Below are 14,003 nucleotides of genomic sequence, written 5' to 3'. Positions count from 1 at the left end.
AGATCAGGTCTAGTGCGGGACAAGGCCTTGCTCCGGGGAAGTGAAGAAGGATAACTTAGATGATTTCACTCAACCTTCGCATTGTTGAGATCTGAGCGGGCAGAAGCTGCGTTCAGACCTCTCCACGGGTGTCCTCTGGTGTAGCATTTTCTTTGCTACATAATGGCTCCAAAATCCAAGGGTGGTGCCCGTGGAGGAGGACCAAAACCGGGGACGAAGCAGGCAAAAGCTGCCGCAGAAAAGTCCTCGCAGAACACAAGCACACAACAAACAGAAGGAGAGGCGAAAAAGCCTACGGTAAAGCAGGTGATTGGTGGTGCATCATGGACGGGCAAACTGCCTGTGAATTTGCTCTCGGAGCATTGCCAGAAGCAGAAGTGGGAGAAACCTGAGTACACAATGGTATGGACCAACTGAACGATTGGTTTTTTCCTTTCCTTGAAAACATTGAACGCTAATACACAGCAGAACAAAACCCCAAGTGGTTTTGTCTCAACTGTAATTTTGAGCAGAACAGACCCAAAGACGAGGGAAAAGGTCATACTACCGCCGATGCAAGTACCGCCGGCTCACAAAGCTCTCGCACCCCGGCCTACCGCTCTAGAAGCCAGGCATTTCGCGGCTACCTATGCGCTATTCCGCGTTTGCAGTATGAGAAACATGCAGTTGATGTTGCCCCCGGACTATAGGAAGCTATGGAAGGAAGACTTCCCTACAATGAAAAGCGAAGCAATTGCCGAAAACAAGGCGTGGATGTACGAAGCCGATCCATTCCTAGCCAAGCAGCAACGCGATGCTGCAGCAGTCGAGATGGAGAAGAAGAAAACGGAGCGCGAAAAAGCGCAGGCAAAACTGAAAGAGACTGGTGGTCTAGGCTCCGTTGTTTTGGGTGACAAGAAGACTGGGAGATACTGGTCACAAGCTCCGAAAGTTGAACTCGGAACCAAGATACGACGTGATATCGAAGAGCTCCTACGAGGAAAAGCGGTATGGAATCCATACGGTGTGCGTATACCAGACGCGCAGCGTAGGGCAATCGTTGATGATCTTTCTCGAGTGGGTTTCCGCCGCAGTCATGTTGAAGAAGCTGTTGCGGAGTGCAAGGACCGTGAAGAAGCGCTAGAATGGCTTTTATTATACGTACCAGAAGATGACTTACCACGCTGGAGTCTGCCGGAAGGTTACACTGCCGGTATTACTTTAGCTAGCGGTGACCTTGTACGAGAGTCTAAAATCAAACGTCTTGCTGCGGCAGGTTATCCCTCCGATATATGTGCAATTACCCTCGATAAAGAAGGTGGAAACGAAGAAAAGGCTGCCGAGAGGCTGCAAGATGTCCTTACTCAACATTTACAACATTATTCTCCGCCAGAGGAATTTGAACATGAGGACGCCTGGGCCGAGGAAGTAGTCACGTTAGAGGCTATTTTCGGGGATCGATACAAGAAAATTTCTAAAGCTATATGCGAGATCAAAGGAGATGTTTCCAATCTAGAAAAGCCTGTTTCATTTCGATTTCAAAGGCCGTCGAGTTCATACCCGAGTCACCCTCCAGTGATTTGGGTCCTTGCGGATGATCTTCCGGCTTATATTCGGCTAAGCACCATTCGCCAGGCTGTGCAGTATGCCTTGGAAAACCTAACAGGAGCGCCAATGATATTTAGCCTGGTAGACTGGTTAGAGACAAATCTCCCCGAGGTAATGGAAAATCCTGGTCCGTTGCGAGATATATCTGCTTCGTCCAGCACACCCGTCGAAGGCCAAACAACTGCGTCACAGCTACCCGTCAGATCAGCAGGTAGAAATCCGAAACGCTCTAGATCGCAACTCAGCTCACAATCAGGTGTCGCTTTGCGCCAGGACTGGGAGTCAAAGCAGAAGATGCCGGCCCAAATCGAAATGAACAGGCAACGGCAGTCCTTGCCTGCTTGGGCAATGCAAGAGGCCATTATTCAATGTGTCAATTCGTACCAAGTCACGATTATATCAGGTGAAACTGGTAGTGGCAAAAGTACGCAATCAGTACAATTTGTGCTGGATGATTTACTGAGACGAGACTTGGGGAATGTAGCAAACATCGTCTGCACACAACCACGAAGAATATCTGCTCTTGGACTGGCAGATCGTGTCAGCGATGAGAGATGTTCTTCTGTTGGAGATGAAGTTGGCTATAGTATTCGAGGTGACTCAAAGGTCAAATCTGGCAGGACCAAAATTACCTTCATGACAACTGGTGTCTTACTTCGTAGACTCCAAACAGCGCCTGAGTCAGGCAATGATATCGCAGCTTCACTTTCTGATATCACTCACGTCGTGGTGGACGAAGTTCACGAGAGAAGTCTTGACACCGACTTTCTTCTTGCTCTTTTACGAGATATTTTAAACCGTCGTAAAGACTTGAAGGTTATCCTTATGAGTGCTACTCTAGATGCCGATATTTTCATGCAATATTTTGGTGGACCTTCTCGTGTTGGCCGCGTGAATATACCTGGACGCACATTTCCAGTTGATGATTATTATGTTGATGATATTCTGCGTGAAACTGGTTTCGGCGCCGGAACGTCTATGTCTTCTGAATTTGATGAAGGGGACTTGACGAAGGACTTAAATATAGGGAAGTCTCTCCGAAGCCTCGGGATTGGTATCAACTACGACTTGATCGCTTCAACTGTTCGATACATAGATTCGCAGCTCGGGGACGACGCAGGTGGAATTCTGATATTCCTACCGGGTACCTTGGAAATCGAGAGGTGTCTCAGCGCTATAAGGACGATTCCAAACCTGCATGCATTGCCGCTTCATGCCTCTCTTTTACCGGCAGAACAGAAGCGCGTATTCAATTCGCCTCCCAAAGGGAAACGGAAGGTCATTGCAGCCACCAACGTGGCTGAAACATCCATAACCATTGACGACATCGTCGCCGTGATTGACTCAGGTCGTGTGAAGGAGACCAGCTTCGATACTAAGGATAACGTGGTGAAATTACAAGAAGTGTGGGCGTCACAAGCCGCCTGTAAACAGCGCCGTGGACGAGCTGGCCGTGTCAAGGCCGGAAAATGCTACAAATTGTACACACGCAATGTAGAAACCAACATGTCACCGCGACCTGACCCTGAGATCCGCCGCGTTCCTTTGGAACAATTGTGCCTTTCTGTTGTGGCCATGAATAGCATTCAAGATGCCTCTGACTTCCTTGCCAAGACTCTCACGCCTCCGGAGACATTGGCTGTTGAAGGCGCCCTGAGCCTATTGCATAGCATCGGTGCTTTGGATAATCACAAGCTTACGGCCCTTGGACGTCACATGTCAATGATTCCAGCAGATCTACGCTGTGCAAAACTGATGGTGTACGGCTCGATCTTCAGCTGCGTAGACGCATGTGTGACCATAGCCGCCATCCTCATTGCAAGAAGCCCCTTTGTATCGCCTCGCGAAAAACGGGAAGAAGCTGCTGCTGCACGGGCATCTTTCTCACGCGGTGGAAGCGGTGACCTGCTGACGGATCTCGCAGCATATCAGCAATGGTCCGAAAGATCCAGGTCAGCGGGATACTGGCAAAGCAATGCATGGTGTTCTGAAAACTTCCTATCCCATCAGACCCTTCGAGAAATATCCTCTAATCGCGCACAACTCCTTACGTCACTAAAAGATGCCGGCATCTTGCCCATAGATTACAAAGAGAACAACAGTAATCGCTGGGATCGCAACACAAACAACACCGCCCTTCTCCAAGCGTTAATAGCAGGCGCCTTCAATCCTCAAATAGCTCAAATCAGCTTCCCCGACAAAAAGTTCGCAGCATCCATGGCAGGTACCATTGAACTCGACCCAGACGCCCGGACAATCAAATACTTCAACCGTGAAAACGGTCGAGTCTTTATACACCCCAGCTCAAACCTATTCACCGTTCAAAACTATGCCAATGCGGCTTATGTCAGCTATTTCTCGAAAATGGAAACAAGTAAAGTTTTCATTCGTGAATTAACTCGTATGTTTCCCTTTTTTTTTTTTTCCTTTCCCCCTTTTGTTTGAGGCACTAACATACTAATCAATATCTGCACCACCAGCATTCAACGCCTATTCCCTGCTGCTATTCGCCGGTCCCATAGACCTAGATACCATGGGACGCGGTCTAATCGTGGATGGATGGCTACATCTCCGTGGCTGGGCGCGAATTGGCGTCCTGGTCTCGCGCTTGCGGATGATGCTTGATGATGTTTTGGCAGCGAGGATTGATAATCCGGGCTCTTCCTCTCCCACTTCATCTGCTGAGGGTGTACAGGAGGAATCTCATGAGTCAAAGGTCATTGGACTAGTGACCAAATTGGTTGAGCTTAACGGGTTGGATCAGTAATTACACCGCATCGATGACTTATATATGATTAGGTATTAGTGCTACCACATAGATCACACATATAGATCCTAATCTTGACCTCGAAAGAGGGGTTTCGATGTTTAGACGAATGATGAATTGCGCAATTAAGTTTAAGTCATTGAATTGAAATTGATAACCAGTTTCAATACGAACGGCGAAGCAGATACAATAAGAAAGAGAAGCTTGTACAAAGAGAAACAAGCAGAAGGGAAATAGAATGGTATCTAGTAGCATAGACGAAAGAAAAGAATGAATGTTAGTCCGCTTCTAAACAGCGCGTAAGGAAAAAACAGATAAAAAGATTATGCCCCTAAGTTCCAATACCTTGATAATACTCCGTCAATAAAATAAAAGACCATTAAAAAAGAGAATAAAAAAGAAAACGAGATAAGTACTAAACCATCCTCTCTCCGCCTTGTCATTAATGGAATGATGATGTGCAATGAAAGCTTTAAAACGCCTGTATGAACCCCATGCCCTTGTTTCCGGTGAATTATTTATGCGCCAAGCCGTAATGCGCCAATGTGGTCGTTTAGAATGGAAAGCAGTGTCTGATGAATCGAAAAGGAAAAAGAGAAAAGTAAAGAGCAGTCCTCTATCAACGAAGGTTCTAGAGCTGTTGCTGGTGACGATGCAAATGAAAGTAGCTCCAAAACAAAGATCGCCAATCGGTGCGCACCAAATGGGACTTTTCCCCCTTCTTCTCGAAGGGGTTCATGAGGCATCTAACTTCAAGCTATGCAAACTATATACCAATGCCTTTCGATGGAAGAGTATGGCCTCTTCGAAGCTAAGTCAGCTTCGGGTAGCATGATAAACGGCAAACTGACTGAAAGTCCCATGCAGCTCTTTTGACGTGAATCATATCATACCGTCGTTGCACACAGCTAGGCGAAACGACTGCTCTCTTTAGAGGTTTCGGGGAGGGAGAAGCCTTTGGCCATTTCAGCTTCGACGAACAAGGAAGACCTCTTGAATCGACGGTCCGAATATTTTTCGTAAATAGCGTTGTGGTGTTTTGATGGATTCTCGCAACATTCGAGAACAATGAGTAGAAGTGGATACAATTGCGCATATGTGTAATTTGAGTAATACACATGAGCGTATGACTAACGAAAATCAGTATTAAGATCAAAGGGAAGACTTGCATGTGTTTACTCACCCAATCGCCCTTGTATAGCATCATGCGAGCAAGACAGTGGGCGCCTGCAGAAGTGAAACTTGGCGGGCTGCCAACAAAGCGCTCGTCCATAATAGTCACCTCCAGGAAATACTTGGCTAAGGTCCGTGTATCTAGATCGTAATCATCGGCTTTGCTAATCCGTCGCAGGAAACTCATTGGTCCAGGCCATCCTAACTCGAACTGTAGCATGCTGAGCATGAATCGTTCCGCCTTCAAGATTTCATCGGCGGTATAACCGTGGTCGACCATATACACGATCTCCTGGATGGAAGGGCAGTTGATTTCCTCATATTTAGCGGCGATGAAAATGGCAGTTGCGCCAACCAATTGAAGTTTTCCCAGTGAGACGATTTTGCAAGACAGGAAGCGATCGATGTAATTGACTGAAAGAAACAATGTTTCTGGCAGCAACGAAAACCGGTGGTGGACTTGTACGAGCCAGTCGATCAGAACCGAACGCATGGACCATTGGATTTCTGCCTGGTTTTCCATGTAGTGGGCATTTGGTAGCATCTTGATCTGAGATATCAAGTCAGCAACAACGTTTTGATCAAGTACGTTGAAAGCTAATGATACGTACCTCCATTTCTCGCATGTACTGAAAAATCTCATCACCGTACTCCGCAACCAGACTGGTGTCCCACAGTTCGTCCTCTATATCTTCAGAAGTGCGTGACGATTCAACCAACTGCTTGGCCAAAGCAATCTCTCGCCTTGCTTTCTGGTTGTATTTTGGGAAGAGGACAGTCGCTGCTCCCCCAGTTGTGTTTTCACTTCGAGATCGATAGGACCGTGCTGTTACATAACCGTCATCCTCGTCGTTATAATCTTCATCGTCGTCCCAGTATTCCTCTGGCTCCGATGGTGCAGCCCCGTGATCGGTGCGGCCAAGAGAATCGCGTGGACCGTAGTTTCCGGACTTACGCGTCTCTTCTGGATGCTCTGAAGTTGTATTCTCTAGCAGGGCCCGTTTTGGTGGATCTTGAAGCTGCTCATCTTTTTCTTTTGGCTTGACTTTATCCATGGACTCCTTCTCACCCGGGACGCTGAACTCGACATAAGAGGAAACGTGTTCGCCACTGATAACTTCTTCCGTAGCCTCAGAGGGAACTCTCAGGGTTTCACGCTGTGTAATCGAGTCTATGCCCTGCTTCGTGGCATGTTTCTCGGAGACTGTGGTGGACGGTTTTTCGATAAGGTTGAATCGTTCAGAGTCATCGACAAGAGGCGCTGTTGATGCGGCGACGGTGGGTTTTACCTCAGTTACAACTGAGAGATGATTTCTGAAGACGACGTTGCTGCGTTTGGTAAGTAATTTGCGGGTGTTGCCTGCGTTGTGAGAATCTCCCAGTGGCTGTTTCTCAACATTGTCACCATTTCGGATGCCAGTATTGTTCGAGATAGTTTTGCTTCCCATAACAGACGCAGGACGCTGTGCACGTTGCGAAAGGTTCTTCTTCTCCTGAGCAGATATGCTAGGCTTTGCGAGGGGGATGTTCTTGCCAGTGACGTGGCTGTCATCTTTGCTAGCCCGCACAGGGTTGCTTATATTGCTCACGTCACCAAAAGCTGTGCGTTTGGCAGCATTTCTAAGCCCTCCGTTCTGAAGGGCGGTCGACAGAGCAGGAGTGGACTTGTTGCGTTGATGGATAGTCTTGGTAGGAAAGATACCGATCGGCGCGTTCTCGTCACCACGGACGCGAATCCGTTGAGGCTGTTGAGTCGACGTGTATGGTTAGCAAGATCCTAGCATGTATAACCAGTTGAACATGGACCACCCCTTGTTTGCTTCACCAAGACAGAGCAAGGATAGGAGAAAAGGACAGCAACATGCAGAGGAATCCAAAGCAATGAGCGCATCAAAGTATCAAAAAACATTCCACATACCCTTGCATCCATTGTTGGAGTGGTAATGGATACGATGTTGTGTAGATGGCGGGACAATTGATTGATGTTTATCGCGTAATAACAAATATGGACAGCTTGGTCGTTCCACCAACAACAAGACTTCGCAGTCTAGGGGAGCAAAGGTGACTTTAGACAAGATGAGCCATGTGTTGGTAGATGGGACGCGTAGAGAAAAAAAAGAATAGAATGGAGGTCAATAAAAGATGCCGGTGCAGAAGGAAGATGGATGAGCCTGAGGAAGAGAAAAAGAGGAAGCGAGTGGGTAAACATCAACAAAGGAGGAGGAGGAGAGGCAGGAGGAAGAGCAATGCTTGCTAACAATAAGGTCGAGGCTGCTGGCTGGCTGTCAATCAATGCTGCATTGCAAAGCAGGAGCAGCAATGCAGTATCGACAATAATAGAAGTTTGTTGACATTCACGAATCACGGGGGCAGCCCAGCGACGGCCGCAGCCAATCAAGAAGGAGCGCCCGCCGGCGGCGGCTCCTGCCGTGTTTGTTTTGGGTGTCAACAAAGCTAGCCCGCTTCCGGCCTAGCCCAGAGCGCTGAGGTACGCCGCAGCGTTTGTGTGGTTTGCATTGCCCCATTCACGTGTTTTCAGCGGCCGGTGACATCATCAATCGCGTCCCACCGCTGAGGCCCGGAGAGCTAAAGTTCGCTCTCCCCAGCCCAATATCTGTAAGAGCATGATGGAAATTTCAATCACGATACGCAATGTCTATGCGACCCTCCCAGTATAATTTTTTTGGTATGCGCTTGTCTGTGTGCTTGGGGAGAAATGGTTTGGACCTGAGATGCGAGCCGACGCGTCTCTCGGACCGGCCCGTCACGAAGCCGACGCGGAATCACGTGATGGCTTCTTCAGCGTTTATGCCGTAAACCCGCCTCACTTTTTGGCAGGCAACCGGAACCGTCAGCCTAAGCACCAGAAGAAAAACATCGTTATGCACTTGACTATGTTGCACACCAGTCTCCGGTCAGTCGATCTTGGACTTCTAACAGTCTCTTTATATGTTTGCCTGGGTGTCGACCTATTTTCTGTTTTGTTTTCTCGTCCGACGTGGCAAAGCCACAACCGGTCAACGGTTTCAACGGATCATCAAGCGGACGGAACCAGCGGTGTCGAAAAAAACGAATCCACTTTCTACTGACGACTCACGAGGTGACTTCTCCGAAATTCGCCCAGACCACATCCACATTGCACACAGACGGGGGGGAAAATCGACACCCTGCCAGATTGCTTATTACGAGATCCTTTGTTAGATATCAGTGAGTGTCCGGGACCTTGGTGTCCAACCGCACCCCCGGATGACCAGCGTTTTAGATAGTCCAGACGAGCGGCCATGAACAGAGTTCGACTGTCAAGAAATGGCGATCGCACTATTGAACCATTCGCCGAGAGCGCTCCTCTTTGTAGGCTCGGTTCCCGGCAGGGACCCAAGGGTAAAAAAAGAAATTATCCCCAGCAAGCAATTTGACGGATTTTCAATACGTAGTACTAGCCCTAGGCGGACAACTCATCATCGCAAACTAGGATAAACGGACATCAAATGGACGGCAGGCAATGCGACATCCCAATTAGCGCCGAATCCCAATGCATAATCCAGCGATGCGTGATTTACTCGTAGCATACATTAGCGGAAATTCTGATAAAGAGAGACTCTGTCGCAATCACTTTTTCAATCGTCTGGGTGCCAATTGACAGTCCCAAATCCATGCGCATTGTTGCGCCAGTGCAGGACGGAATCGCAAGTTGTTAGCGAGACCGCTCAACGTGCCGGCGCATTCGTCGCAATAATCGCCACCATACCATACGACGCTGTAGATTGGAACCCTTGTAGATAAAGGGAAGTATATAAGGGCTAGCAACAGCATAATTCCTGTGGAAGCCGGAGCTGTTCTGGTCGGAGAAAAGAGAATGCGCCAATTCCCAAAATCAAAAGTTTAACTGATGCCACGAATTTCGCGATGCTTTTCGCAGATGGCATGCTTCGCCTGGGTTTTTAGATCTCTGCGCAATATCCAGGGTCAAGCGCAATTCCATTTATATTTTTTACTGTCAATAAAAAGTCTTCTGCTCGCTCGAACGCTGGTTTATGTGGTGCACCAGGCACTAAAAGTCCGGCCATGAATATGGCGGGAGTTGGGACCGCAGAAAATTGATGTTAGGTGCCTACAAGTCTAGGAAAGAATGCGCTTAGTAGAAAACACCTCAATATAGAGAGAGTTACACGATATAGTCTACTCTAGATGGATTTTTCTTCATCCACGTATCCAGCAACTCAATCGGCGCAAATCACCTGAGCGCAGTCATGATGACCCCGGGTTACTTAGGGGCCGGATGCGCTGGTTGCGAGCAAATGGTTGGCTCTGGCATTAAATCGGATGGACAGATGAGGAATCCCCCTTCAAATGATACAATCCGGAGAATAATGAAGGAGAAATGCGAAGACCAGCTCTAAGGCTAATCAATTTTGACTGAATGCTGTTGCGACTCAGATTTCCTTCCATCTACGCCGACAATGAGTCAGTCCACGACGGGAGTCCGTGGTGGTGGGAGTCGTAGTACTAGAGAATAAGCATTTATGACCGCAGCGCTGGGATTACTTTCCATATAGCTCTAGAGGCAGTCCGTTTTGTCGTCCGGATCCGATTCCTTACGTGGGTTTACCTTGTCTTTGAGTTTGGTCTCTGCATGCGCCTTTCATCCATGCGATGCTCAGCACAATCGAGTGCGCTACTCAACTCCCCGCAGTAGAGGCACGTTTGGAGAAGCATGGCGATAGGAAATTATAGTTGCATGTCCATTGCAGGCCCAATGCACAGCGTAGCCTAATTAATTATCGTAGAAATGGGCCGGAGGCAACCTGAGTTGTCGGCGACCAGCATGGCACAGGGCCAGGCCGTTTTTCGCTTGAGGTGAAACCTCTCTCGCACCCACCCGACTCCCCCAACTCTCCTCTTTCCCAACCAGCAACCACCCGGTCCTTGTCCACCCCTCTGCCAGTTCGTGTCGACTTCATCCGTGAGAGTCGTCTTGTTAGCAGAGGCTGCTTCTGTCAATAGAAGGTTTGTGGGCTCCGCTCCGCCCATCCTCCTGCTCGATGATCTACCTGCTAACTGCGAGTCCTGCTTCGCAGACCCAACTCGTTGCCAACACCCATCCCCGTCGCCTTTGCTCGCTCCTACCTGCCACATCAAAGGCAGTGCACTAGGCGACTGTGTTCGTCCATAAATTGTTTACAGAGAGGTATGTTGTTGTTTCCTCCCCTAACCCTTTGCCGCCATGTGCCAGGCCCCGGTGCTTTCGGGCAGCCTGAATAGAGGCATGCTTCCTGCTTGACCATCTATTGATTTCACAACTTCGTTTCATTCAAAGGGCTTTGAAAGCCCACTCTCACTTATTCGGCGCCGATTAAACTAACTCTCTGCGGAATCGTGATAGTTCTGTATCCTCTCTTCGTACCGAATTTTCCGCTCTTCCCACCCCCACTCATTGATCCTTCCATCGCACATCCGGCGTTGAAGCAATTCAACCAAAACCCACATCAATCCATCCAGTGGCTCTGTATACTTGTGTCTGAGCTATCTGGAACGCTTCGCCAGTGGCAGCGAGGCAGCCATTCTCGTCGCCCTCTATACCGCTCGCACAGTCATAGTCTGTCCAAGCACAAGGCGCCCAAGGCGCCCCAAGGAATAACACACAAAAGTCATCGCCGTAGAGCGATGAGTACTACTTTGAATCAGGATCACCAAGCTGCAGAGGGCCTTGCAAGTTTGGTGAATAACTACGGCGACATGGATCGGTATCGAGGTGATGTGATACCTCAACAACAGTCGCCCGGAAGCCCCGTACCCAAGAATGTCGCCTTCGAGCTTCTTCTCGATGAGAACTCCAAGATCCGTGCTAGAATTCCTATGCGAGTTCAGATATTCCCACACGATACGACTGACTCTATCGTGACCACCGTCAAAAACTTTTATGGTATCTATGACGGTGTCGCTAGCGGTGTGAGCTTCGAAGATGAGCACGGCACCACGCTCATTGCGAGATATGAAAATTTGAGAAACAACATGACTGTATACGTTCGGGTAATACCTGTGCATAGCTATGCCGATAACTATGAACCACACTATCACGGCGTGGCTCCATTGGATGGTCGCAAGCGTCCCAGTCTTGGAGAGCCCTTTCAGATGGTGCCACCCGCCGGGCAAACACACCCTTATGGCCCCCAATCATCTCGTCCGTTATCGCGCACTCGGAGAACGAGTACTTCTCCTTCTGGAAGGGGTCGACGCAGCGCATCGCAGCACAAAGGCCATACAAGAAACAACATCAAGAGTCGAGGATCTAGTGCACACGGTAGCTTCGTCGAGGACCCGATCGCTGGATATAGCGACAGCGAGGGCGGTCATGGCTCTGTCAGTGGCTCTAGAAAGGCTAGGAGCGAGCAATTTGCGAGCTCTGATATCAGCATGGACAATATTGTTCAGGAAAGCCGTCGCAAAAAGCCCAAGTTTGAGAGCTCGGTATGTTCATGGTAGTAGAGGTTGTCTCTACTCGACACCATATCTAATCATTCTCTTTTTCTAGGAATTGCCGCTTTTTGCACCTCCCCAGGTACCTTTGACGGCGTCGACGTCCTCCATTTCTCCACAACGGCGATCGACAGGTAACGATGGCGAGCCGTCGCCGTTCGCTAGACCTACACATCGTCCCTTCAATACTAGACCTCCGCTGCCATCTCCTCAGAGCTATGGTCATAGCGAGCACGGTTTTGGAAGTACCTCGGCAAAGAACCCCATCTACTCGAATTCGGTTTTTGCAGAGAATGCGACCCGTTTCCGTCCTTCGGCCGGCTCAATCCCAGGTTCTGGCAACCGCCAACCCATCCCTGGGATTCTTCCCACACCAGATCCCACAATCGCCAGTTGTATATCAGATGAGGATGTGGCAATGCAATTGATCCGCCTTGGAGATGCATCAAACTTCTCACACGGCCGCAATTCCACCTCGACGCTGGATGATGCCTTCAGCGGCGCAGCCGATGCCTCCTCGACTGGCGCAACAAGTGATGGAGAGTTCAGCGAGAATGATGAGGACCATGAGCTCCCTGCGCGATCCAGACAACGCGTTGAATCTAGTCCACTGCTCCCTCCTGGTCACATCAAACAGAATTATAAGGGATTAGACGATATTCTTCCCAGCTATGACAGCACCAGCGCTGATGAAGGCGACGAATATCTCCAGAATGGCGACCATATCAAGGATGAATACCACGATGATGATTATGATGGTTCTGATGCGCCTCGTACAAAGAAGCAGAAAGTAAAGTCTGACGGCGTCGCTTCAAGCAAGAGCACCCGCGTTCCAAAATCTGCCCCAATGAAATCTACGAAGAATGGGAAGGTTCGCGCCACCAACGGTACTGTTGCTCGCAAGTCTAAACCAACCCTCCCAACAACTACAGGGCCGAAGAACGAGGTCCCTATACAGACCTTGAGCCCCGCTTCATCACGGAAGACATCTGGGTCAGGCGTCAACTTTCAGCACCAACTTGCTGCGGATGAGGAAGATCTCTCTACAAAACCTCGCTGCCAGCGTTGCCGCAAGAGCAAGAAGGGTTGCGACCGCCAACGACCGTGTGGTAGATGTAAGGACGCAGGAATCGGCATCGAAGGCTGCATCAGCGAGGACGAGGGGAATGGGCGCAAAGGTCGCTATGGCCGGCATATGGGTGTTCCCATAAAGAAATCATCCGAGCCTAATGTAGCAGTCGAAGCGACAGGACTGCCGGTGTCTACGGTTCCATCGGCTTCGACCCTCTCTTCAGTCCTGGGCGATAAGAACAAGAAGCGCAAACGGTAATCATACACTTGCACGCTTTCCAGTCCTTTGTTTAGCGTTTGTTCGTTGTCCTCATATGAATATCGCGAGTGAAGCGTTTTTTCTTTTCTCACCAAAGGTTTGGCTCTGTTGTCCTGGTCATCCCCCGCCATACATTTCCTGGCAATACTTTTCTGCTATTTGTATCGGTATTGCATCCAATCATTCCATTTCGCATATAGTGCATTGCATTCTTTTCCATCCTGTTTATGATCTCTTCGCTTTGCTTCATTGATATGACTCTCACTCATTTGACCCGTCTTTGCATCTCAATGCCTTACTAACTATCCAAGTTCGTCACTGACACATTGCTGCGCGTAACTTTCCTTTCTTTGTGATTATTTACAAGGCTGTGGCAATGACCAAAGTCGTCTAAATTTGAATATCTACATTGGCGTTTCTTTTATTTCTTCTGCTCCCTTTGCAGAATACTGTCACTTTATCTGCTCTTCGTGTTGATCTTGGTGCCTCTTTTGTGAATTTGCCCTTTTTTTCTTCTACTTATTTATTTTCTCAGCTGCGTTATCTGTCGTATTCATATTGCTCTGGGTGTCTCGTTCTGAGTTGTGTTTGGCCGCCAGATGCAAACTCGTGTAGAAAGTCTCATAGGCTTCTACATGTATCGAAGTGTTAGCTACACCTCCTATCTAG

The 14,003-nt window shown here is 48.8% G+C and overlaps 3 protein-coding genes across 3 annotated transcripts; 2 read left to right on the top strand and 1 right to left on the bottom strand.

Annotated features, from left to right (window-relative positions):
- Nucleotides 1–162: 162 nt before the first annotated feature.
- On the top strand, nt 163–4,354 carry UA08_07006 (hypothetical protein; the record flags this gene model as incomplete). The annotated part of the gene is made up of 3 exons (XM_020261899.1): nt 163–402; nt 469–3,988; nt 4,068–4,354. 3 exons carry the CDS (start codon nt 163–165, stop codon nt 4,352–4,354), a joined length of 4,047 nt encoding a protein of 1,348 aa, XP_020117940.1.
- Nucleotides 4,355–5,262: 908 nt separating this feature from the next.
- UA08_07005 (hypothetical protein) lies at nt 5,263–7,457 on the bottom strand (the record flags this gene model as incomplete). Its single annotated transcript, XM_020261898.1, has 4 exons — nt 5,263–5,484; nt 5,538–6,077; nt 6,139–7,272; nt 7,446–7,457. 4 exons carry the CDS (start codon nt 7,455–7,457, stop codon nt 5,263–5,265), a joined length of 1,908 nt encoding a protein of 635 aa, XP_020117939.1.
- Nucleotides 7,458–11,191: 3,734 nt separating this feature from the next.
- On the top strand, nt 11,192–13,334 carry UA08_07004 (hypothetical protein; the record flags this gene model as incomplete). Its single annotated transcript, XM_020261897.1, has 2 exons — nt 11,192–11,995; nt 12,060–13,334. The coding sequence occupies 2 exons, from the start codon at nt 11,192–11,194 to the stop codon at nt 13,332–13,334; spliced, it is 2,079 nt and encodes a 692-aa protein (XP_020117941.1).
- Between the last annotated feature and the right edge of the window lie 669 nt (nt 13,335–14,003).

Source organism: Talaromyces atroroseus (assembly GCF_001907595.1).
Source record: "Talaromyces atroroseus strain IBT 11181 chromosome Unknown scaffold_10, whole genome shotgun sequence".
Taxonomy (NCBI): domain Eukaryota; kingdom Fungi; phylum Ascomycota; class Eurotiomycetes; order Eurotiales; family Trichocomaceae; genus Talaromyces; species Talaromyces atroroseus.
The sequence above is the reverse complement of the archived record's forward strand: the minus strand, read 5'-3'. Positions and strand labels throughout refer to the sequence as shown.